Raw genomic sequence first — 25,847 nt, 5'->3', positions numbered from 1 at the left:
TGAAATGCAAGTAGTTAATGAGGTTACTGGCAGAACTGTTGTGAGTTGGGAGGTACCTGTGTGACAGGAATGATCTCTTACCCTCCTCACCTTGATCGTCAGTACCGTACTCATCCAGGAGCTCAGTGAGTGCATCACGGAACTCAATCATGCCCTGGGCAGGGATCGCTATTTGCGACCGTGGACCTCCACGAGGAATTGTTTGTGAAACCTACAATGCAGAAAAGACAGGGCATGAATTGTGCAGCAAATGGCAATGGATATGTAAGAGTAAACACTGTTTCTAACTATGCAACTCTAAGCCTGGTCAGCCTCCATGTTGTGAAGACAACTGCATTTCTTCCATATCATGAATCTAAGTGTACAAAGGCATGAAGAAGACACTCATGTAGCTGATTATTGTGTTACCAATTATGGTACTAACCATACCCATTGTGGACAAACGATCCCTCTTAAAATTCTTTGAAAATTACTTGTTAAATTCTTCCAGTTACTGAACCAGTTACTAAATTGCCTGTAAACACTATAGTACATAAATTCTTGCTCACCCTGAGGAAGCGGCCTCGTTGGTTCTCCTTGAGGTCAAGGTAGTATCTCTTGTTGTCCTTGACAATCATTTCACTCTTGAGCTTGCCATCTTCAGGCGGGTTTTCTGTGTTTGAAGGGCCTGAAACACATACAGGCACCTCAAAATTACAACACTGGCATATCATAGAGAAGACCTTGTCTAGTGCTTCTAAATGCCTTAATCCAGCCAGGTCAAGTTTGGTAGGATTCTCACTACCAATAATGACGTCACTGCTAAGACTGTTACAGGAATCAAGGATGATAAAGATGCTTAAACAAAATGCAGTGATAGATTTTACCTCATACCATATTAACCATCTTTCTTCATGACCTGATGTATATTTCGTTTTTTTAATTTCTTATTTTTTCGTTTCTCAGCATAACATTAACTTAAATGTCTCACAAGTCACGGTCAAAGACTGGGTTTCGTAGAAATTTGTACCTAGTATTATATGTGCTCATCTGCAAATCTTTCCCTTCACATGTAAAAAACAACTTATTGACTAGTCTTAGTCAAATTAAATTTAGACACGAAACACAAACTGTCTGTTCTCCTTTGACACCTTAACATAAATTTTGCACATAAAAAAAGAAAAGTACTACAGCTCTTAAAGAGTGTGAAAACAGATCTGAAACACATTTACTTGGCATTATGAGATTTAAATTTTTTGTTATGTCTGACCAGTATTTCTGACATTTCTGGAAACAATTCTGAACACAAACTCATTCTAAAACAAGAATAGTTCTATAAGAGAACTTGAATAATTGTGGAAGAGGTGTCTAAGCATTTTGTGATATATACAAAAATATCTTCTTCAGATATCTAATCAATCTAAACAACGGAATGTGCAATAATGTCCACAACCACAATCTACAAAGATGAAGGATTATGTATTGGCATAAATAAGCATGCACAGACACCCAACAAAATGCTAGTATAATAGTCCTCCGCTGCTAGCACTGTCAAGAGTATGCTTGGGTAGGTGTGAGAAACAACAGTGGAAGAAGGGGAGCAAGTATCTAGACAAGCATGCTTGGTGATGGTGTCTGGCACAATACTGTCATGTCACCAGTGTCTCCAGCACAGGGGTCAGGCACAGTCATCCACATCACCCCCAACCCAGGTTACAACTACCGGTACATGGGACTCCTGATATAGTCAGCTCAAAGGACCAGTGGGAAATCTCACATTGGTGTTTGAGTGTCTCGCTACAATATCAACTAATATTGTTATTCTGTCTAGCAGAATGTACTTGGCTCATTTCTTTTAGAACTATTTCATGGGGTATTATTAGTCAAGCTTGCTGGACCTTACCAGAACTGTAACAGATTCGGATTTCATGCCTGTTGATAACATCACCAACTGAGCTTTTAATATTATCATTTATGAAGCATAACATTCCTTTAAAAATTGGATATAATTATGAGTTGTTACTAATCAGAAAATTTAGAAAATATACATTATTAGGAGTCTGAGGTAACAAGAGTCATTTGTGGTTGTATAAAAGTCTCTTTCTGTCGTTACTTTTACATTGGATTAAAGTTTTAAGCTGGGCAGAAATATGATAGGACATAAAGGGTCATCTGGTCTCAATGTAAACTTTACTTCGATTTGTGTTAGTCACTAAAATACAAGATCAGTTTTGAAGATATCACATACAGAAACCTTGGATCCTGAGTTTGAGATGTGGAATACTATCAAGGTAGCACTAATTTTACTGTAGCATTTCACCACAAACCATTTAAGGTTCTATTTGACCGTGCTGTAGCTCAAGTGTACACCTGGACATGTGTCAATACTGGACCAGCAATGGTAACCTGGATCTGGAGAAAACAACGTATGAGACAGGAATCTCTTCAAGGTGGTTGGAGATAAAATGAAAACTCATCAAAAAGTCAGATCTTAGTTCTAGGTATCACTAAACAAAGATCTGAGGACAGGTCAGATCAGAACAAGCATTGCTTACCACACTGAGAAAGTAAAAGTCAGTATTGGTATTCAAATTGCACAATCATGAATGGGTTAACTTGCAGTACTTGTGTATTATTGATTCAGGCAAAATCATTAGACAATAAGAAGAAAAAAGATCTTTCAATAGAAAAAGGGAAGTACTGCAATACATTGATGGCATTCCAGAATTTCTTTCGTTCTGATTTCAAGGATAGAATGTGTATTGTCGAAAATGGAAGTCACCCAAAAGAGGCTAGTACTGTAAAGCTTGAAAAAACTGCTTTCTGACTGGCTGAAGTTGACTTTTTATCAGTCACTTCACTGCTTGGTGGAAGTTCATGAAACGTGGTACTGACATGACCCATAATAGAATGTCTTCATATCTGTGTTCAGTAGTGGTGGGAACAAAGATCAAATTGTGAGGGGACAGAGACAAAAGGGGAATTTCTGTCAAAATAAATGACTATTTTGTGACAAAATAATGAAACGACTCAATGTTCAATTGTTGTTTTTTAAAAGAACCAAATTTATATCATAAATAAATGATCCTGAAGGCCATATGTCCTTCCTGTGTCCAATAGGAAGGGGTCAGTACAACAATTCCAGACAAAAAGAAATTTATTACTGCTATTATGCATATCTACACATAAAATCATGTCTTTGTTAACATTTAGATGACAGCAATATTAGTAATGACGCCCATAAAAATGAATACTATATGGAGCTGAAAGCTGATATGTTGTTGTTTTTCTACTTCCAATTGTTAATATTTTTGTCTGGATTGGAATACTGCAAGCATCAAACTATGTTAATAAAAAGCACAGATGTCAGCATACATTGTTTTCCCAGTGGGTGCAAGACATTGCAAGATGAGCCTGCAACTACAATGTTAGTAAGGAGGTGGAAGGAGTGAACACAACATAGTTCTTCCATGTTTGTTACAACACTGCCTCTGGTTGCTCTGCATTTGAACTGATAACAAATACACACACTCAGAGAAGTCTACAGCTCAACAGAGCTAGCCAAACTCAAAACATTACATTGTCGCAATTCGGTTTCAGGTGCAAACATTCTCAGGTAGAACACAAAGGTGAGTATGGGACAATTTTCCCCAATTTCGAAAGTAAAACCAAGCTGCATACAGCCAGTAGCGAGTAGCAAGGACGGAGTGGATGGAGTTAACGGTGACCACGTTGTAGTGAAGATAACATATGGTAGAGAGATATCATAGCAATTTGGTAGTACTTACTCTCATCATTCGCATCTGGAACAAACATGAAAGATTGATTGTACTCAGACAGCCAGGACAGTAGCACAAGGTAACCAAGACGACCACAACAAGCAGTGCATGTCGGTCGTCTTTACACATAGCACTGGGCAATCTGTTCAGATGTACGGTCACACCGTTAGATCAATAGTCCACTTTTCTTACACAAGCCAGAGAATGTATACACATGCAAATCTGGCAACTTTGGAAAGCAGCCAGTAACATCAACCCTTTCTTGTTGACAAAACATAAGTAAATCCTGTCTATATTTATGTTCAGCTTGAAATGCAATCTGAAATTAAGAGAAATGCCTTTGCAAAGTATCATTTTTTATTGGTTTAGGAAACCAATCAAGCAAGAAATCAGTGTAGTCTGGCATAGAATATAGCGTACCTAGGAGATTTTGTTTTTCACCAGTCAATCCACAACAAAACACAAATAGGATTTATTCATACCTACATATTCCACATGAGAAGGTTTGAAGAACATTTTAATCTAAGGTTTGGGCCACAACTTTAAAACACTAAGACATTGGGACTTGGATGTTGATTTGTGTCCTGTACAAGCTGCAACCCACCTAATGATGCATAATGTTCTGTGAACTCTGTGAGATAGTCGCGGAACTCTGCAGCTGAGGACATTGCCAATAGCAGACGACTCTTCTTGCCACCAGCACCAACCTAGAACAAAATGTTTATCATCAATCTGGTAAAAAAAAGCATGTTACAAACTAGAGATGAATGTGTTTGATCCAGGCACTGTGACTGACAGAGGAAACAATACTGGCCTAGGCACAAATGATCTGAACACACATCCAGGAACAAATGATATAAATACATAATCAGCTTTTGAAATACCTGCCTGGAACAGGTTATTTCAAACATGGACAGTCAGATTCTCAAATTCACCTGAATTTGATAATGAACTATGCTGCTTGTCAAACCTACATTATTTGCAGGCAGTCAAGTTTTACATATAACCAGTCTGGCTCAAATTTTGGGGAGTTTCATACCTTGACATAATACTAATACTGGTAATGCCTGAATACACAATCATGATTTTTATTTGAACATGTTTAATTCACGTGAAGGAGAATGAGGACAAGCTATCAAAATTAGAATATTTGCTGCCTAATGTTTACATAATTACATTTTCAATACTATACATCTCAGGAAGGAATAGAAAGAAAGAATAATACAGTTTTAGAGAGGAAGGGACACATTTCAAGTCATGAAATAGAGAATGGTTTACTCTTTTCTTCATTTGTCCAGTGTTTCCTTCCTGTCTCTTAACAGAATTTGTCATGAGGTACGTTTAAGAAGACCACTGACTATTCTGGCAGCTTTTAACTGAATGTTCAATCCGTCTTCTCTCTGTTCTACAGAACGGCATAAGCATAATCAAACTGCAGTCTGACAAATATCTTACAAATACTATTGACTGTTATCCTCTTATGAAAATATTTATATTTTCTCATTGATGATATCATTTTTTGACATGACTTGACAATCTGATTAGTGCGACAAGACCATTTCCTGTTTGCTTCCATTTTTCTGAGATGTTTATGCTTGTTTACTTTACGTTGATTTGCAATAAAAAAAAAAATGTTATCAATTAGTCAGTCTCATCAATCATGGAAAACACTACTTCTGTTTTTGCATGATTATATGAGACTAATCACTCTTTGCATCACTTATATAAAAATGTCTACATTGGCATTTAGAAAAGCATCAATTTCTGTGGTACATTTCAATAATTTTCCAAACAAAGTGACAAAAGTCTTAATATACATTCTTAGCAATACTGTTAACATGAACCACAAATAAAAGGAACCCCGATACTGAACCAGGTGCATCTGTTGTGGACACAAAAAACTGCTTCAGACACAAATGAAGTAATTGCACAGAACACTGGTTCATACATGAAATACAGGTACATTTAGGAAACATAAATGTCTTTATTCATCATGAACGATGCTATGATGTAAAAAGTAAACCGAGTGAAACATACTGCACATAGATCTAGTAAGGAGTATCTAACAGGACTACCATAATTTGACTCAGCTGTAATTGCCGCCATGTTGCAAATGCAGTTTCATGTGATGAGTGTTGTGTACTACATAATGTCTATGTTCTGAGTTACAATATGGTGCTATATAAGACCAAATCCTCCAAGTTAACAAATAATGATTAATTATAGCTAATAGATAATATGGCATTATTTACTTGTTCTGAAAGAAATAGTGTCTTCGTCTAGATCTTATTTGATGACGCATGCAGCAAATTCTATTAAGATATCACCATAAACTGAATCTGATTGTGAAACACAGCACTTGTCTATAAATTTATCTAGCAGTCCTCCACTGAAATAGTTTTCTATCTGAAGTGTAAAACAAGACAACAGTCCAAGGACTAAGTTCAAACATCTGTAGAAGTTACAAAACTAAGAAATTGGATTATCAAGGAATGAGATGCACACCTTAGTGTCCCAATGAAACACACGTAGAAGCACAATCAATTCTGTTGAGAAGTGGATAGACTTCATCCTCTATACCACTATATTCAGAGAGAAATTCAACAAAAGTTATGCAAGTTCGAATGGCATTAAATGGCACCTTTAGAGTCCCTATAAACTACATGTGTAATATAAATGAATTCCATAAAGTAGTTAAACTTACAAACACAAAAAATATAAAAAACAAAACCAGAATATAAGATGGACACCATTAGAGTCCCAAGAAAGCCCATGTACAACTTCACTAAATTCCAGAGAGCATTTTGACTGGTATTCTATTTGTGTTGTGCATCTACATTAGATTTAGAAATATTCAAGATTCTTTTAACCACGAAAATCTGTAGGTGGAAAAATTTGGATTATTTCAATTGGCTTGAAATGATACTACAGTCAAGCCACATTAGTTCAGACTCCGACAATCCGATTCCCATGATATCCGAACAATAACTAGCTGTAACCTGAATCCTGTTTACTACATAAACTCATTACCTGTTGATTCAATAATTCGGTGCTTCACTCTCCGTATCCGGACGTTAATCAATGGTAACAGATTAGCTAATTACACTTAGTTTTGCTTCATTAATCCGGTGGTACATCAAAAAGGTTCAGATAATCCCTTTACACCATGAGCCCCATTCAGTGGTAATGGTTAAGTGAGACTTCCGAGTTGAAAATGTCGTTAGTTTGTGATTTTGATCAATTAGTCGGTCTCATTTTTGGTTAGTTGGAGTAATACCTGTCATGCTTACTTCCGGTATAAAACACTGATCGTCTCAAAATGAGATCAGCTGACGCTTGTCAGTCATAATGACAAGTACTGCCCCTAGGCATAAAAGATGTGAAATTACTGCAGCACTAAAAAAAGAGAAAATCCTTAAGCCAGTTTTGATCTTATGTGTAAACATTTTGGTCAAGAATTCAGACATTCTATCAGCAAGAGCACAATTTCGGACATCAGATATGTTTTGTGATTGGCTATGATCATTTGACAGACAGATGCAATCACGTGGTTGACACGTGATCTTACTTTGTGACAATGCTGCCAGTCACAAGTGTGCCACTGTCGAACTGACCAAAATGAAAGTTAATTTCCTGCCCCCAAACACCACATCGCACATTCAGCCAGTGGATGCTGGCATCATGAGAACTTTCAAGGCCCACTACAAGAAATATCTCGTCAAGCATTTCATCCAGTGTGCCGACCAGCCACAGACGCTTAATCTCCGTGAAGCACTGAGAAAACTGCCTGGTCAGAATTAAAAAGCTCCACCATTCAGAACTGTTACCATCATGTAGATGTCTTTCACAAGTGAGTTTTGTTACGTGTATGTATAATCTATCCAAACATGATTGTATGCATTGATTGGTTACTATATGAATATTCAAGCTATTACGTCCACAAACTGTAATAAAGTCTATGGAAACTTGTATATGTTCGTATGTGTTTGTATTGCCATGTCAAAGGGAAGTAACTCTACTGCAGTTGTGTTCACAAAAGTTTGTTTCAGTAGTCCGTACATTTCACTATCCGAACGTTTTTGATGAAAAACAGAAGTGTCCAGATTAACACGGCCTGACTGTATACACAACATGATTTTGAAATAGTGGGTAAATTGTTATTTTGTCATTTTGAAATATTTAGTGTTTTTTTCATACATATTCTTTCTTGCGTATTATTATATGCAAATATGCAACTAATATGGAGCTACGTAACTGCACTGCTAATTCACTAATACACACATATATACTAACAACAGAAAAAAGCTCATAGTAAAACAAAAACAAATATAATAAAAAGGAGCCCAGAGACTTTCTTCATTTCAATAACAAACTGAATTGGAAAATCTGACAAATGACAACTGATCGGTTGTAATGCACCAACATTCTGTCAAGTAAAACATATGCCCTCACAAATTTTACCAGTTATATGCACTGGAACAAAAGTGCACTAGGCAATAAGAGAATTATAAAATTAAAAACTCACCTCAGCCACTTTGATGAAGCGACCTCGTCTATTCTGTTTGACATCCAGGTAAAATCTCTTTGACTGGATGTGTAAAGTTCTTGTGGCAAGTTCCTGCTCACCAGATCCTGAAATTGTATGAAAGTATACTCAGACTTCCACATAACAAGTGTCTGCCACTAACATGGCAATGTCCCCACTGCTAAAGAAGAATGAAATATTTGGAAGGCTGTATAAAACAATTAATATTCCTCGGGCACATTTTTTCTTTAAAGTTGATGAGGGATAATTTTAATAGAATAACAAGTGATGAGGGAGGAACACATTTTCATTTTTTTTCTTTGAGAAATACAACTTCGAGAGTTTAGCACATGTTAATGAATTGTAGATTCCGTCACACTCGTCCTTACACTCATTCGTATAGTGGACAAATGGACGATTGGGACATGGCAAAGTCAGTGTTATTCTTTTTCTAAATGGCAATGAAAAACTGTTACATGCACAAGTGAAAGTGACACACTAATGCCCAAGAAACATTTCATTTTTTTTTATAAAGCCTAACATATTTACTATTTTTTATTTGTTTGGTCATGAACAAGATGTCTGAAATGACTGGTGTCTGCATAATCACCAAATGAAGATGTTTCGATGGAAACTGAGAAAATAATAAATTACAAAAACCTGTATATAGCAAAATCACCACTTTGGGGTCTGACACACATATCTACCAAGTTTTACTGAAAGATATTAAGAAGTTTTTGAGTTCTGCTCTGGAAACGAAGCCCATCCCTCGATTTCTAGACTAAGTCGAAAACATTTCCATGGACAAAGAAAAAAACATGTAAATAGCAAAAGGCACCACTTCAGGTTCTGATTGGTATATCTATATGATCTACCAAGATTTGCAGAAAAATATTGAACATTTTTTTAATTCTGCTCTGGAAACGAAGCCCACCCCACTATTAGACTAACACCAAACTGTTCCATGGAAAAACAAAAAATCTATCTATCTATCTATTTATTATATCTATCATTTTTTGTCTAAAAATACTGAATGTTTTTTGAGTTATGCTCCAGAAACAAAGTGATTATGGACGGACGACTACATCCTCTCGCATTACATGCCACGGTGGTAATGAGTGATCAATATTCTTTAATTACTCGATGCAAAGCTATTCCTTCAAAACAAAAAATAAAAAATTTTCATTAGCGTAAGTATTAATATTAATGCACTTCATTTAGGTGTAACCAGGGATGCCCACCCCAAAGTGTTGCATATAGTAGTTTCAACGTTCAAAACTAGTAGTTTGACCATACAATTAGTAGTTAACTAAATAAACAAAATCATGATGGATTCTGAGAAAAAAATGAATGATATTACGGCCACGTGGTCAAATTATTTCCGGCAATTTGACAATTATTACAAAATGTGTCAAAATCGCAAAGGTATTGAAATCAGCATCGCTAAAATTACATTTGTTACTTGCAATCATTCCAGTTCAAATATGTCACTAAATATGATGAATGGAAGATACGTGAAGTCCGAAAATGTATTTTATCCTGGAAAATGTGCTTTTGTCTATATATCCGAATTCTAGTGCATTATATTCAAATTTCGTAGCATTTCTAGTGGAGTCATATTAGCGTAGTTTGAAGTTAAAATTCGTAGTGACTACGATAAAATCATAGAGGTGGGCATCTCTGAGTAACAACTTGAGCACAACAGGATCTATACTGACACATCTCATTGACAACTGAAGCATTTTTTCACACATCTGTCAGTGCGAATCTGAAAAAACAAGAAATCAACCACTCTTGATGTATTTACACCATTATCATCGGAAATCACTTCACATATTGTGCTTTTTTAAGGCTAAATGAGGTTATGTAGCTAGTGTGTCAACATTTTAGCTTCTGTGAATACAAACAAAAACAATAACTGTAGTTGCTCATGTAAACAAATCAACTGTATGGGTTGTTGGAAAGGTATTATACAGGTAGTTGGTGTCGTCTGATTTATCAACTGGAGGTTGGCCCTTGGTTTGAAGCATGCACCTGTGTATTGAATTTTGTAAATGAATATTTCATCGAAGCTTCTTTAAAGGTCACATATACTCTACTAGGGTACAAAAGCAAAATCACTTGCTGACATTGTTATAAAAAATGCTCATTTCGATCTTTAATTATCTTAAATCGACCTTTTTGTCAACAGTGCAAAATTCTGAGTCGCAAACGAAATTTCAACCAATCAGAGCGGTGCGTCTCCGTGACGTAATAGTGGGTATAGAAATGAGTTTCTGTGCAGTATTCATCTACATTTCAGGGGTTGAACTATTTCGTTTACAGGTTTGTACAAACCTGAAATCACGAAAGCTGCTGAGAAAAATGAGAGCTATATGTTTTCACAATCTACTATCATTTAGTTTTGTCTCCTGCTTTGCCTAGTTTTCGAGTTACAACTCTTGTTTTCATAGACGATTCTGTCAAAATCACTTGGTGTCGCTAGGTTGTAATCCGTGTTAGGTGGTATAAACCTACAAGTTATTTGTCATCATTCACTTGATGCTCAGTTAATGAATTTATAACAGGTATAATTAGTGGTAACGCCACTTAGATTACCCAACAAAGGCCCCCATTCGGCTTTTCTTTTCTGGATTGATCAAAGGATTAACCGATAACACGCTGATTGATTAATTAGTTTTATGGGGATTTAAATGGGGGATTTGTCAGAAGGTAGTGTTTATGTATGTACATTTACTAATCTATACTGAATACACTCTGTCGTGTCTGTGTCTATGTAAAACAACGTCCTTCTTTCGAAGGATTAACCGCCAATACATCGATTGATTGCTCATTATTGGCTAACTAAATAACTTTTTAAAAAGAATGACGCACATTACGCAATTAGTTGCCAGGTGTGCTATTTTGGGTAACCAATGAAACTATACAGCAATGTGAAAAACCTGAAACGATACATCACGTTTTCGTATATTAGACTGTTAAAAGACACTTCACTTGGAAAATCTGCAGATGAATTATATATCACTTGTTTTTGTGGATATTGATGGATACATTCCTCGAAGAAGGTAATAGCCTGACATTGCTCCTATAACTTTAATTTTAATGTTTGCATTTTTGTTTTTAATACATTGTCATAGCTTTCAACAGAACCATTGTTTTCGTCGTTAAGTGTAATGATGCAGACGACATACACTAGGGCGTGGGTTCGAATTATGATTCATATAGGAAAACTATGACATATCTACACATTACATTCCTGTTATACATTTGCAGATCACTTCTTTTTATTAAGTTTCAAAATGCATACAAGTATGATTATAAAGTAATTAGGATTATGAGACCAAGTATAAAGACGTTTATTGACAGGTGTCTACATACTGGTGAGTGAACGTTTGTAACAAACCAACTAAATTTAGCAAATGAGAAATTTATCGCGCAATATTTTCACTTCCACCCCGACCTCGCTTAGGTTATGTTACAGGCTGTGTCATGCAAACTCCTTTTGGTAATGATTCAAATACATATTTATGTAGTTTTGATTTTCTAACTTGATGAGAACAAACCATACATAATCTCATTAATTCAAATGGATTTGACTTCACGATTTTCAAAAATGGCGGCGTCTGGTCTTGGGCATCCTCGACAATCTTCAGGGTATACGTTCCGATAAGTCTCCACTATACCCTGGACGCATGATTCAAATGCATATTTAACTACTAGTAAAAAGTAGTTTTGATTTTCTAACTTCATGAGAACAAATCATAATCTCGATAATTCTAACAGACTTTAGTCCGTGACTTCACGATTTTCAAAAATGGCGGTGCCTCGTCTGAGGATGAATGCTATTTACGTTTGTTTTCACCGACTTACAAAATCAAAATTATTTTCTACTGGTAGTAAAATATGTATTTTATTGATGGACTTTAGGATTTTACATGACGTTGCTTATGACATAACAATTTCACTCTTGGAATCGGTCAATAAAAGGGGTCAATATAATATTACTTACAATAATATTGTCACTTCGACCACAACCTTGTTTCCAAGGAAGAAAGCGTTATATCCATGCAAAATCCTTTTGGTCAGCAATGTGTAGTAAGCAGTCTTGATTTTATAAACTCGATGAAACTCCATTTTCTATCCTGGACGCATGGTAGGGGGCGAACCATCTGATTTAGTATATACCACAGGCTTCCACAAAGCTCACTTCGCACACACTAACAACCAATTTAAGCATAAACAAGAGAGTCTGGTGGAAATCTGTGCATAGTGACACCATCATCCGACGCCAATGAACAACTGACGGCAACACAACAATTCGGCATGTCTTGGTGACGTCGAGAAATCAGCAAAATGAAGAGCTTCCTACACATTTTCTATACATTTAATTGGAAACTGTTCCTGCTATGACGTCACTGTAGGGCTCTGGCGAGAGAGTTACGTAACCTGTCTGAGGTTTCGTTTGCGGGCGAGAGAGAAGCAGACAGCTTTTTATCAACTTTTAAGCGATTGGTATTAATTAACCACAAGTTTTTTTTAAAAGAAAATGGTGTTTCATTTATGACTAACAAAAAGTCTTTCATATGCAGTGATAAAAAGAGTACCAAAAAATTGAGTTTAGTGGTCCTTTAATACACATACACTGTATACAGAACATTACAGTACATTTTTACCTCACAGAATAAGGGACATTTCATTCTGTCTTTGTAGAACAAAACACATTGTCTGTTGTCTGGATAGTGTCATTAAGCTTATGATTTTCCACATCAGCTCTCAACTGAAAATCTAGTTTGCCTTTCCTTCAATGATTGCCTATTTTCATACCCAAATATATCTATATCGACATGCTTTTGTTTTACAGTTCCAGCATTGATTTGTCCTATCTACACAAAGATTAAATGCAATGCCACTTCTTAGCAAGAACCTCACTGAAGATACCTCAGCCATCTGTGCACTTAAATGCGTTTTCAACCTTATTCAAAATGTGTCTTTATGGCACAGCAATGATAATCTTTGAATCCTCAGGCTTTAAATCACCTTTACCTGATTCTTCAAGATGACCTGTATTTTAAATCCCACTCGTAAAATGGATAACTTTTCAGTGAAGTAACTTCTTATCGATTCTCCAGAATTTTCAATCTCACCTCTTTACCCCAATTTTGGACCTGTGAAGGCCCAAGTTAGAACACTGGCTTGACTCACTGGCTTGGTTAACACATGCCATCGGTTCCCAGTTGTCTGGTCCAACCTCAATTATTTACAGACCTTATATTGATGGAATATTGCTGAGTGCAGCGTAAAACTAAATTCAATCATTTGAGTTGTTGTTTGAAGTGAATAAGACTGAATTCAAACAATAGGAAAGCAATGCTATCTACAGGGAGTTTTCTACTGTGTAACAATGGTTGAACTTCATCCATGTGTCCCGATTTTTTCAATGATGAAATGACACCTGGAAGTTCAGTGACCTCTGACATGTGATCCTTTTCTGAATCTACAAATGTTTCACTTGAACTTCATCCAGGCTGTCAAGGTTTGTCAAGGTTTTCCAATCCTGTCAATGCTGAATTGATACCTGAAAGTTCAGTTACCTCAGACATGCCGTCCTTCCCTGTATCTACAACTGTTTCACAGCTACTGCTGGTGCTGTCTCATGCAACGTCATGGTCAATGTTCTTTTCATCAACCTTCTGTTTTTCTTCATTTATTTTCTTACTGTCAATATCAGATGTCCTTTGGCATTCTGTGGATGGTGCTTACACAAATGTTAAACCCATTCAACACCACAGGCCAGTAAATCGTCATGAGTCCCCTGACACTACAATCCAGTATACCAGTCAGGCAGTTGTTGCATCAAAAATATATATATTTTCAGAACCTAACTTACATATGATTCTTTTATCAACTCTATCACTTTTCACAATATCTGAAAACACTGCTGACCTTATTGCTGCAGGAATGGAATTATAAACTATTTTTCACAATGTTTTTATAAAAACAATTCCTGGACACTTGCTTTGGCAACAGGTCCACTTCGAAGTTGTCAAAGAGTAAAATAACAATGTTTCGAGATAATAATTAAACAAACTGAGGAACCTGAAAATTAAAATCAATAATAGTACTGATAAAAGTTGTCAAACATGCACTGTAACGTATCATTTCCATCTTTTTTGAGCGATCGTGTAATGTAATTCAAGTGACATCTCGGCTTTCATCATCCATAACTTCACGCTCGAACATGATGTTTAATGCTACAATATATGCATGAAGCATGTTTGTCACTGGTCATAACCTAGCACGATGTGCCCACTTAGTTCCATTATATATGTATAGGTGGTGATTTTTTGTGTAAAACATTTAGAATACTGTGATCTTACCAAAATCTTTCATCTGAATCTAAAAGTTTCTGCTTACAAGGACGAGTAGCAATATGATTGGCAGTCTTAGGTCACATGTATGATTTTGACCAATCACGCTCCTCAAGCGTCATTAGAAACCAATCTTCATCGAATAAATTGTTTCTTACAACCATGAAAATATTCTTAGCAAGGGTACAGTGGTAATGTTGATGCACAGAGCTTTTGAATGATACCCGCCATCAAACGAATAGCCTCACGTCATTTCCTAAACAGACGTATTTTCCGTTGTTGCACGTTACAGAGAATAAAGCCACTGACATCAGGAAATAGACGACCATACATACTATTTTGAAATCTTTTTATTATAATTTTCTGATTAGGTGAAAATAAAATATGTATCAACAGAAAAGGTAGAGAGATACTATGACATGTTACAAATGGAAAAAAAATCGGTGCATTTTTTGCTCCGTTCGCAGTTGATCAGGACATTATAAATGTGTAAGCTTGAATTTTCATTAAATACTAACTTATTTACACCGTATTATCTGAATAATTTAAAAAAAATAAATTCCATATTCATAAACAGTAGCCTTATACCTTTCAAATGATGTATAACATGTAGTAGTAATAATGTTTTACAAGCTGGTATTTTCCTTGATAAACAATGGCTTCATCTATGACCTCAGAGTCTTTGCGAACTCAGTGTCATGGCAGTAAATGCCTCTGGTTGACTGGTATTGAAAGAGTTAATGTTACAAAAGTCTGATTTTTCTGTGCAGTAGTAACAATGGAACGTGTATCCATGACTGGCAGCAACAGAACAAATCATGGCAGTGTATCCTTTTGTTGTTCCACTCCAACAGACGTGTCAAGAAATGTTTAAGTTGTCAATAAAATATGATGTATCATAAACAAATGACACAGGAGTTACAATCCACGACCATTCAGCCTATCAGCCAAGTCAATTTCATAAACATTTACTGCTTGGAAATATCAAATATTATAAAGTTTGGGACTCACTGTCTGCTTGGATTGACTGTCTATCGGGGAAATGATAGTTGATGACAGCCACCTTCAGGTAGACAGCGTTTAGCGTGTTAGTGTTACCCCCTGTGAAGGACTACTGGATCTCCATCTCCATACGGGGCTCAATTTACTGTGTTTCCTGGTCAGTAAGGAAAGTCTCTGCCTAATGGACATTCTTTACTCCAGGCAACAGGCGTAAAATGACTGACAAAGGACCAGTTTGTCAAATAACTGAGGTTTCTCACAAATACATGGCACATTTTTTTCATTATTCTTTACAAGACTTACAAGATGTTGTAGAGCTAATTCTTCCTCCTTCGTCATATGAATACTTTTTCATATCTGGATTTGTCTTCACAACAAATACACTTCATAAAGCCAACTCAAATCTTACATTTTCTTACCCCGACCCCCAACCAAACTGAATGGATTACTCTGTTCTTTTATCTATACTTCTGGATTAAAGCTATGTAACGATACTTTGTAAAGTAAATCTGGGGGAAAACAGATGTACATACAGGAACCGACACTGGAACAACCATTGACCTTGCATGTGTATTACAACAACAACAAGCAGAATTACTGCAGACACCTATCTACACGCCATTCGTTCAACCTGACTGGGGGTATTTACTCCCATGCCTATTTATGTACCAGAGATGGCATGTTTTGAGCGAAACTGTACTCCAGTTAGTTTAAAGAATTGGGTACTTTTATCCAGAGTTTCTTATCCTTATTGGGTAATTAACACAGATAAACGAAAAAAAATAAATGGCCCTCAATAGACATTCTTATATTGTCAAATAGTTGGCAGCCGTCTATAAAGGCTCAACATGGAAGCCATGTGACTGCTACAGAAAACACGGACAGTGGCTACATCTATAATAGTATACGTATATACAGGCATCACCTAACATTCTACCATGGCTATGTGAAATGCGTGAATTTGACTGGTCAATCAAAAAAAGTAGACACTATCAATTTCGATTGAAAATGCACCTGTTTTCATGGCGAACGTATACAACACTGCCGGACTACTTCCGCTTGACCACCAACATGGCGGATGTAAACATCGCAGATGCGCTTGATGTCAGTATATTTTCAGTTGGCAGTTTTGCAGATGTATATGGCCCAGACCTGGACGAATTTGATGATGATGATGAGTTTGACTCAATCCAGGCAAACCTAACCAATTCAGGTGAACTGACCCCCGAAACCTTATTATAACAACATCTTGGATACAAATCAGTTTGAAAGAGTCGTCTGCTATCTAGGCCTATCAGTCTGAGAAAAACATCTCTCTTTTTTTAAATATTTGTAAATATTTCATTACAATATAACATAAGTATGTAATCATTTTCAACCTCGTTTATTCTCAGAAAAACAGAAAGTGCCATACAAGGACAGAATAAACATGCACCTAAGGACGAAGAAACAACTGTTGGCGATGGGAACTTAAACAAGGGTAGGGCGAATGGAAGTAATGAAAAACATAACAGTCTGGAACTATTAAAAAAACGAAAACAACTGATTATAAGATTTTACGAGCTTTGTTTACAATGTTAAAATGGGGCCTGCAAATTAGTGCAATGAGCCAGCTGATTAAGATAGCCAACACAATAGATCTACACTTGTATCTCGTGAATGGATTGGGGTTTTTTTTCTTTGTTATTTTTTTTTCAAAATAAAAACCCAGTAAATTATTCACACAGACACAAGAGAGACAAACAACTTTTGGGGAAAGACGCTGCCGCTTCGCAACAATTGATGAAGCTAACTTGGACTCCATTTTTTTGGATGGCCGACCCAAATCAACCCTACGGACAACACACTGTGGTGTTAGAATTTTCAAATGTGAGCTCAAAATTCATAAAAAAGATGCATTAAACCTTGTCTCGAAAACAGAATAATACGATTATTTCCTCCTTAACTGTGAGAGAACCTCCTACCATACAAGCTTCCATTATAACAATTTTTAAACACAATCACTCCTTATATGCCCAACCATAAACAAACAATATTTAACATTGCACAAAGCCTTGTAAATATTCCTATTTATGGAAAAGATGACATCAAAATGTGAAATAAGTGCCTAACTGGTAAAGAGTATGTTTGTTTCCATTTAGAATGGCTAACACATCATGAGATATCCATCAAGTTTGAAGCACTTCCCCCAAAAAACTGGCGTCACACCTCCGACACTTTTATGCGGAACTTCGCACTAAAGATGGCAAATTCTACTCGAAGTCTTCTTTCGTCAGAATCCGATCGGCGATTCACAGGCATCTGAGATCTCCACCATTTGAAAGAAACAACAATATTTTGCAGGACACTGAGTTCCATAGTGCTAACAATGTTTTCACAGGAATGCTAAGAAAAATTAAAAAACTTGGTCTAGACAATGCACAACACCATGAGCCCATCTCACTGGCAGATCTCGCAAAAATTAGAAGTTCTCTATCTGTTGACACACCAGTTCAGTTGCAGAAAAAGGTGTGGTTTGATTTGACTTTGGTCTTTGGTCGCAGGGGAAATGAAAATCAGCGTGATTTGACGATTGATTAATTTGCTGTTGAATCCGACAATGTAGGTATGGAGTATATAACAATGACACACTCCGAATCCACCAAAAATTATCCCGGGGGGGGTTGCAAGATAAGTTCCAGGCGCAACCCTGAATTTACACCACTTACACTGCATCATGCCCAGTTGCTTCCTTCAAAAAGTACATTTCAAAATTGAACAAGCAGAATCCCGCTTTCTACCAACTTCCTCGGAAGAATGTCACTGCTGGCGATCCATGCTGGTACACATTGAAACCACTTGGCCACAATACTCCGTCAGAATTGATGAACACCATTTCAAAAGAATGCCAGGTTAGTCGCATTTACACCAATCATTGTGTTAGGGCCACCACTATCACTCTCTTGTCGCATGCCGGGGTAGAGGCACGTGAAATCATCAAGCTCACTGGTCACAAAAATCAACAGTCCTTGATGAGTTACAACACTGACTCGTCGGTCAATCAGAGAAGATACTATTCTTCAATTCTGCAAGGTTCACATTCGACAGTCGGTACCTTAGCTTCCTCAACTGTCACCTCAAATTCAAATTTCAATCTCGCGCAGAATGTAAAGACTGCCTCGTCCGCCTCCTTCCAAATTTCAAACTGTAACGTCATGGTAAACAATTTTTTCCAGGAATCTAATTAGGTCAGACCAGTCCATTATCGTGTTGGGAAATGGTTATCCAAATAGACTGGTTTCCGTTGTATTTAGATTTGTCTATCTGAACCAAGCTGTTAAGCATTAAATTATTGCAATGTATAGACAGTTGTTTGTTTTCTGTAGACAATACGTTTTAGGTTACGATGTATGTTAATAAATACGAAAGGCACCTATAATACCTTTCACAGACGAGTTCAATTCGCCTCTCGTGCCATGCTGGATTACGCAGTGCCTTCCGCGGAAGGAAGGAGTTCGATTTTAAATCGGTTATGGTAGAATGGAGATAAACGTACTGTGTTGGGAAATTAGATGAATATTATGCAGAATTGATAGTCTCTAAATTTCATTTGGAACCAGCATAAAATACACAAATACGCCTTAGCTGGAGCTCTGCCAGAATGTGCCAACTTTAGCACTGAAATAGTTATAATCTTTATGAGAGCTGGGGACACTATCCTTGTGTATCCAGGTGGTTGCAGATAAATGTTTTGAAAACTACAGGCAACTTTTTGCCATTTTCCATTAATTGTAAAAATATAATAAACTTCAAATATCACTTCATATGTCTGTTATTCATATTTGACCTATCATGATCTGTTTTGGATTTGATGATTTAGAACATGATAACAAAACTATGATCATTTTATCTCGCATGATAAAATGATGTGAACAGTAAATCATTCAATCACTGTACGTATAATGTCTTTTAGTGGCATTTAGAAGTTGTCATTTATTACCAAGACCTTTTATGGATAAACCTTCTTTAGTTCACCTGATGAAGGGATCTGAAATGACCCCAAAATGTTATTTCTCCAAGAATTAAAAGAAGATTTATCCATTAAAGATCTTGGTCATTGTACGTATAGTAATAAGAGTTACTGCTCAAAGCCAGTTCCTTATTCTGTTTTGAATGAATATGTGCATATGATAACAGGGCTTCTGACATGGGTCATATTGGCCTATGTATGCGTATAAAATATGCAAGATATATTAGGAAATAACTTAGAAAATGCAGCAGATACACACCACAGCAATGGTGTATTGGTCTGTGAATCATTTACAGGCATATTTGCCTGAAAAAGTATTGTTTCATTGTTTATTGACCTGTTTATACAAGGGTAGCAATGTTGTGGTGCATATATGGTGAGAACCCAGATACCTGGATCCCAAATATCTGAAAACGAAACAGATTACTAGTACTCCATCAAATTCCATTCAGCACTCAAAATGTACTCTCAAGTTTTTCCAGTACTTCCATGTTGACAAAAATAAAGAATATGTACTCCTGATGTCGAATAATTATCTAGAGCCCTGTGATAAAGTGCACACTGGCATTATTTGTGAAGTCAAAACTTTGTCACATGACTTGACGTGAGATGTCTGCGAGTAAAAAATCTATGTTTACTATCTGTAGGATATGTACTTTGACAAGTGCAGGTGGTTTGATGTTGTCAGACTAAGTATTAGACCCACTTGCAAAATTACTCATCTCTTTGAGGACTATACCAAACTTAAAACAAAGCCTCATTTAAAATACACAATCACTTATCCGCTGGTTATAGAAGACACATGTTCAATATTCAGAGAAAATCTGTCAGTTACATTTTAGTTCACTGGAGGTTTTCATAATAAGACTCACCAATCTTCAACTAATATTCATCTAACTTAAGTGTCAAGAAGTAAAAATAAAGGTCCTTGAAAGTTGCTACAATCATAGTTGCTGTATTTTCATAATGCTGACTACTTCCCATGTTGAGTGATCACCTCATATATGAATACTGAGTTTGGAATCTTCAAAATAATTGAATGCAAGGTCATTGACTTTTGGTCCTCTTAGAGAGAGTGTTAATGTTTTTCACACAAACTTTTGATTTTCACTGAGTATCTGCAGGCTTTAAATACTTCTAAACATATTACAGACATATCATAGAAGCTTAAATTCAGTCCTTTTTAATCTGTTATGTAACAACTGTACTAGCACTACAGTACAAATAATCAGAGATGATAATATGCAGAATAGTTAAATTAGAATAGCTGGACACACAGAAAAAGAAACCTTTCAAAATTTCTTACTTAGACCACAGGACCAGCAAGTGGACAATAATTTGTTGTCCTGTCTGTACTATATCGGTCCAGAATAAGTGTTGTGACTCACTTAACTATCAATACAAAATTCACCAACCACTGAAAACTTATCATGTATTGGCCTTAAAGAATTTTACTAGCCAGGGACCACAGGACAAGTGTAATGTTTGCACACTGACATACTCAACTAGGTATATTTGTTCTTTTATTTTTCCTTTGTTTTTAAACCTTTGAATATTCACCACATCAGTACAATGTCTGAACTTACTGTGAAGCCCTTTGATAGCAAGTAATATTGCTGGAATACTGTTAAAAACTGAACTCACTCACTTAAATGTCTGTGTCCACAAACTAAACATAGTTCTACTATCATTAAAGCATGCTGAAAACAAACCTTATCACACAATCCACTAAACAGGGTTGACTTTTTGACTTTCAAAAAACTACAACCAAATTACATAATCATGGTGAGTAAGACTACAAATATTTCTTAATTATCTATTTAATGGAAAACTTTAAGAAGAAATTAAAGTTTCTTTACATCTGCTATTTCCCCCTCCCCCCATGTTTTAACATAGTGAATTACAAAAAGTACAAAACGCACGCTCGCACACTTCTAAGCAGGTTTTCTTCTTACTGCTGACCACAATTGGTGTGCCTTGGTTAGTAGTTTTTACACCTTCCTTATCTTTTTGTATGTTGGAGAGATTTGTGGTATTTCATCTATGGACAGGTTTATACATTAGCGTGCCTCAGTGATGTCATCGATTGTCAGCATACAGGTAGATGCGTTGAAGTGAAAACAATGTTATCTTAGGATGCCTTGCAAAACATCAAAGGAGTTTACAACTTTTTCAAGCGCGAGGGCAAGTGAAAAAGATGCTTTATTTCAATTTACTGTTTCACCAAAAGAACAATTAAAGCCACCAAGATCTGCAAAAGAACTCTGCAATCGGTTATCTCTTAACTATTTCAGAGCCTGTTGATGACACTGCAGTTAAATCGGAGGCTGTCTCAACACATGGATAGTTGGCAAAAGGGTGTGTTACCCAGTGATAGTGAATTTGAACTGAGACAGTGACACAGAAGAAGAACTAGGAGCATCTAGCACATCAGGATCAGATGGAGAATACCGACAATTAAGGCTGTTAAGATTTACTCACATATTCAGTGAATCAAACTGTAGCCCTTTATGAATTCAATTTGTTACTCATAGTCACAAGAACTGTTTATTAATGAATATTAGCTTTTTTAAGGGGACATGTTATCCCTGAACCCTTATGTCAGTTTACAAAGTGAGATATGCAAGAATGGAACATGAACTGGCCTTGCAGTAGGGCAAATCATGTTAGTTTCCCAAGGTCACACATGGTCCTGTTGACAATAATATTACATGTCATATTTTAGTGTCACTTGTTATTGCTTTGACAAATTAACACTGTCAACATGGGCATTCCATTATTGTGCATCAATCACTTAACTACATTACTGTATTCGTGAATTATTATTTGTATTTGTTACCCTATATTTATGATAGACATCATATTCACGACATAATGGATTTGTTGTAGCCCTACTGACATTCTCTGACCATGTATTCAGGTCTTTAAATATTTCAATAAATCTACTGGGTTAAAGTGGATTGGTGATGATTATACAGTCCCTTTAGGTTTGCTTGAAGGCATAGCGATGTAAACAAGATGCACGAGTGTCACACCAGGTTGTTGACTCTTCCATCGTATCAATGTACTCCCTTGTATAACTAATTAAATTTTTCGTATGTTTATAGGATGGCTTCTTAAGAAAAAGCCCTAATAATTGACATGAAATTATGAAAATTAACCCGTGTGCAGCTCATAAGATATGCAGAATCCATGCATAAAACATTTTTGAGGCATTGTTGGTTGAAAGGTAATTTGTGAAAAACAATGAGCTAAAAGTCAAGTTGACAGACTAAAAGCAGTAACAGAAGCATTCTAAAATTTGTCATTACTGATAAAACCCAAAGAAACAAATTTTCAGATAAGCATGGCTTAATCATGTTAATAGAATTTTTGCAAAAATCTCTGAAAAAGAGTGATGTTAACAGTACCATAATTCAGATTCTGACGCCAACATTTCTGTTAAGCCTAAATGTAAGTGAAACACAGGTTCAAAGGTCCACTCAATCATCCAAAAAATCACCATGTGACACAAATCAACTTTTTAAAAAAAAGAAAATAGTGTTTTATGTTCCGAAGTAATACTGATGTACATAAAATTACTTCATTGTTTGCATCCCCAATGATAAATAAATGATTTTAGTTCACTTTAGCAAAAACTACCAATCACAGACCTTGTACTAACGTTTCTATCACTGTTGACCGAAGTAGTTTAAAGACTGTGTCAGAGTGAATCTCTGTTAGCTCCTCCAGAAATACACATGTACAAAATCTCTCTGTTCTGTGGGCAAACATCTGATCAAAATCCACTCAAACAGCCAGAAATTCATCGACACAAATCTACATGTAACTGTAATAAAGGGCACATCATTATCAACGTACTTCACTTCATCAGCCATATTGATCACGTCACAGTTAGTGTCATACAAAAATTCATACACAGAAAAAGTAACTCATGGATTTCTGTTTCTTGGAAATGCCTAATAATTCAGTTTTGCGGATAAAGTCACATTACCACTTTCATGGCCCAAAGGTAATTAATTGTCAACAAATTCGCAGTTTACCTAATCTGTATGTTTAGTGGTCAGTCTTTTTGATGTATCCACGCAGGGAAGAAGCTAATTAACTGCTCACATGTCACAGCCTCAAAGATGACTGTCAAAATAAAGAAGCAGTGACACAGTGAATTCAACATAACTAATCTTCAGGTCATTAACCATGTAAGTGCAATTGTTAATACAACTAATTGTTTGTGGACAATGTATTGAACACGTCTGCAAAATGTTTGTTATGGTGAGTACAGTTTGGGACTGTGGAGATTAGGAAAGGCAGGGGCCATGGGCGATTTAGAATGAAAAATGACCCATTAAAAGTTTTAAGTTTACTACTGACACAAGGGCAATGGCCCATTCTAAATTCAGAAAATGGCCCATTGTCAAAGTTCTCTATCCCAATCCCTGGACTGAGATACTAAATTTATACGATTTGGTGATCTTGGGACTAAACTTGTGTGTATGGTGTCTTGAACTTCGAGAACACAAAAATAATGACAAATATGTAAGAGGATGTTGGCAATATGCAGAAGATTCAAGATTCAGGAGTTCAAGATCAATTGAGTTTACTGTACAAAGCATCTCAGAGTCCAAGAGGTCATATCAACCACATTAGTGGACAAGCTAATGCTTGAAAAATAACAAGTTGCAATACTAACATACACAACAGATACGTTTTACTTTCATACTTCAAATTTACATGATAAACACATTACAACTGAATGTGAAACAATTTAGAATTGAGAGTAAACTGACCTTTAAATTGCCACAGTGCAATACTTTGTGTCTGTAGTATCTTTTATGGCCCAAATCCTAACGAACAATTATGTGCATTCAGTGATATATATTTAAAACTTTTTCACTCAGAACAGGACGCCGCCTTAAAATTTAGTTAAATACCCTATCGTCTTACTAATTGGGTGAACTTGAACCAACAACAATAGGTGCTGGACAAGTAGGACGATCCTCAATAAAGCACCTGCGTACCTAGCTGTTATTCCACACAATGAAGTCCTGTCAGGGATTAATCATGATATCTTCAATGTTGTTAAGGCACCCAAACGAGCAGACAGAAAAAGTTCTCACTGCAATGGAAGCAGGCATATTGGACACCACTCGGTTGCTGCAATTATGCAGGAAGTGAAACATCTGGTGCTGCTTTAACCCCAATAAGGAAAATCCCCTCAGTGGTGGGATTTCACATTTAGGAAATGATTTCATCTGTCATTTCTTGTTAGTGGCTCAACAATACAGTTACACCACTGTAATATTATATGGCCCCTGGTGACACTTAGGTATATCCCTGTATTGCCATACACACAATGAATTATATAGTGAGTGAGTTTAGTTTAGTTTTACGCCGCGTCAGCAATATTCCAGCAATATGGCAGCGATCTGTAAATAATCAAGTCTGGACTAGACAATCCAGTGATCAAAAACACGAGCATCAATGTGCACGACTGGGAACCGATGACGTGTCAACCAAGTCAGCGAGTCTGACCATCCAATCACGTTAGTCACCTCTTACGAGCAGAATTGCCTTTCATGGCAAGATTGGGTTGCTGAGGGCCTATTCTACCCTAGGAAATGTAAATAACAACAGAAACTGTTCAACATCCAGATTCTAGAACTTCTTGGTTAGCATATGAAGTAACATAACAATCCCAGTGCCTTCTTCCATGTTTCCACTATACAGTATCCTATCTGCAATCTCTGAAATTAATAAAAATGGTTTGGGGTTGTGCTTCATCTCCCAAAAGAAAGGATTAATTAAGTTACCAACTTAGAGGTTACATGCGAACAAGAAATCAAACATAATTAATACATAGTTATCATTTATTCATGACATATAAAATTAATTGCTGATTAAGAAAAAACATGTAAACAAAATTATAAGCGTATAATCGCAAATCAAAAGTGCAATATTTTGTACTTGGGTTTACGTCCCTCGAAATGAAGCAGCCATGAAATCGAACCCAGTCAGAGCCGGTGGGTGTGCACTCAAGTGTAATGAAGTCTTTTCATTGGCCACTGGTTCATTTGCCAATAGGCTTAGTGATTTCTTTGTTTATGGCTTATAAGCCTGATAGGTGTTAATTTCAAACTGCATGTAGTCAATGGTTTAAGTTGTGCATTGCATATTGTCATTAGCAA

General features: G+C 36.3%; 1 protein-coding gene and 1 pseudogene across 8 annotated transcripts in view; one reads left to right on the top strand and one right to left on the bottom strand.

The window, feature by feature from the left end:
- Positions 1–25,847, bottom strand: part of LOC137262164 (transcriptional activator protein Pur-alpha-like) — a 42,199-nt gene that overhangs the window by 7,941 nt on the left and 8,411 nt on the right. For 2 of the 8 annotated variants that reach the window (XM_067799944.1, XM_067799948.1), the window contains exons 2-6: positions 8,284–8,390; positions 4,363–4,465; positions 3,768–3,782; positions 549–667; positions 82–211 (exon numbers count right to left, since the gene is read on the bottom strand). In XM_067799944.1, coding sequence (XP_067656045.1) covers positions 82–211; positions 549–667; positions 3,768–3,782; positions 4,363–4,465; positions 8,284–8,390 — 474 coding nt within the window. The remainder of the gene's footprint in view (positions 1–81; positions 212–548; positions 668–3,767; positions 3,783–4,362; positions 4,466–8,283; positions 8,391–25,847) is intronic. The other 6 variants (XM_067799945.1, XM_067799949.1, XM_067799946.1 and 3 more) reach the window with 3 other exon arrangements.
- Positions 16,662–18,880, top strand: LOC137261953 (uncharacterized; annotated as a pseudogene).

The sequence above is a fragment of the Haliotis asinina genome, chromosome 14 (genome assembly GCF_037392515.1).
Source record: "Haliotis asinina isolate JCU_RB_2024 chromosome 14, JCU_Hal_asi_v2, whole genome shotgun sequence".
NCBI lineage: Eukaryota > Metazoa > Mollusca > Gastropoda > Lepetellida > Haliotidae > Haliotis > Haliotis asinina.
The sequence above is the reverse complement of the archived record's forward strand: the minus strand, read 5'-3'. Positions and strand labels throughout refer to the sequence as shown.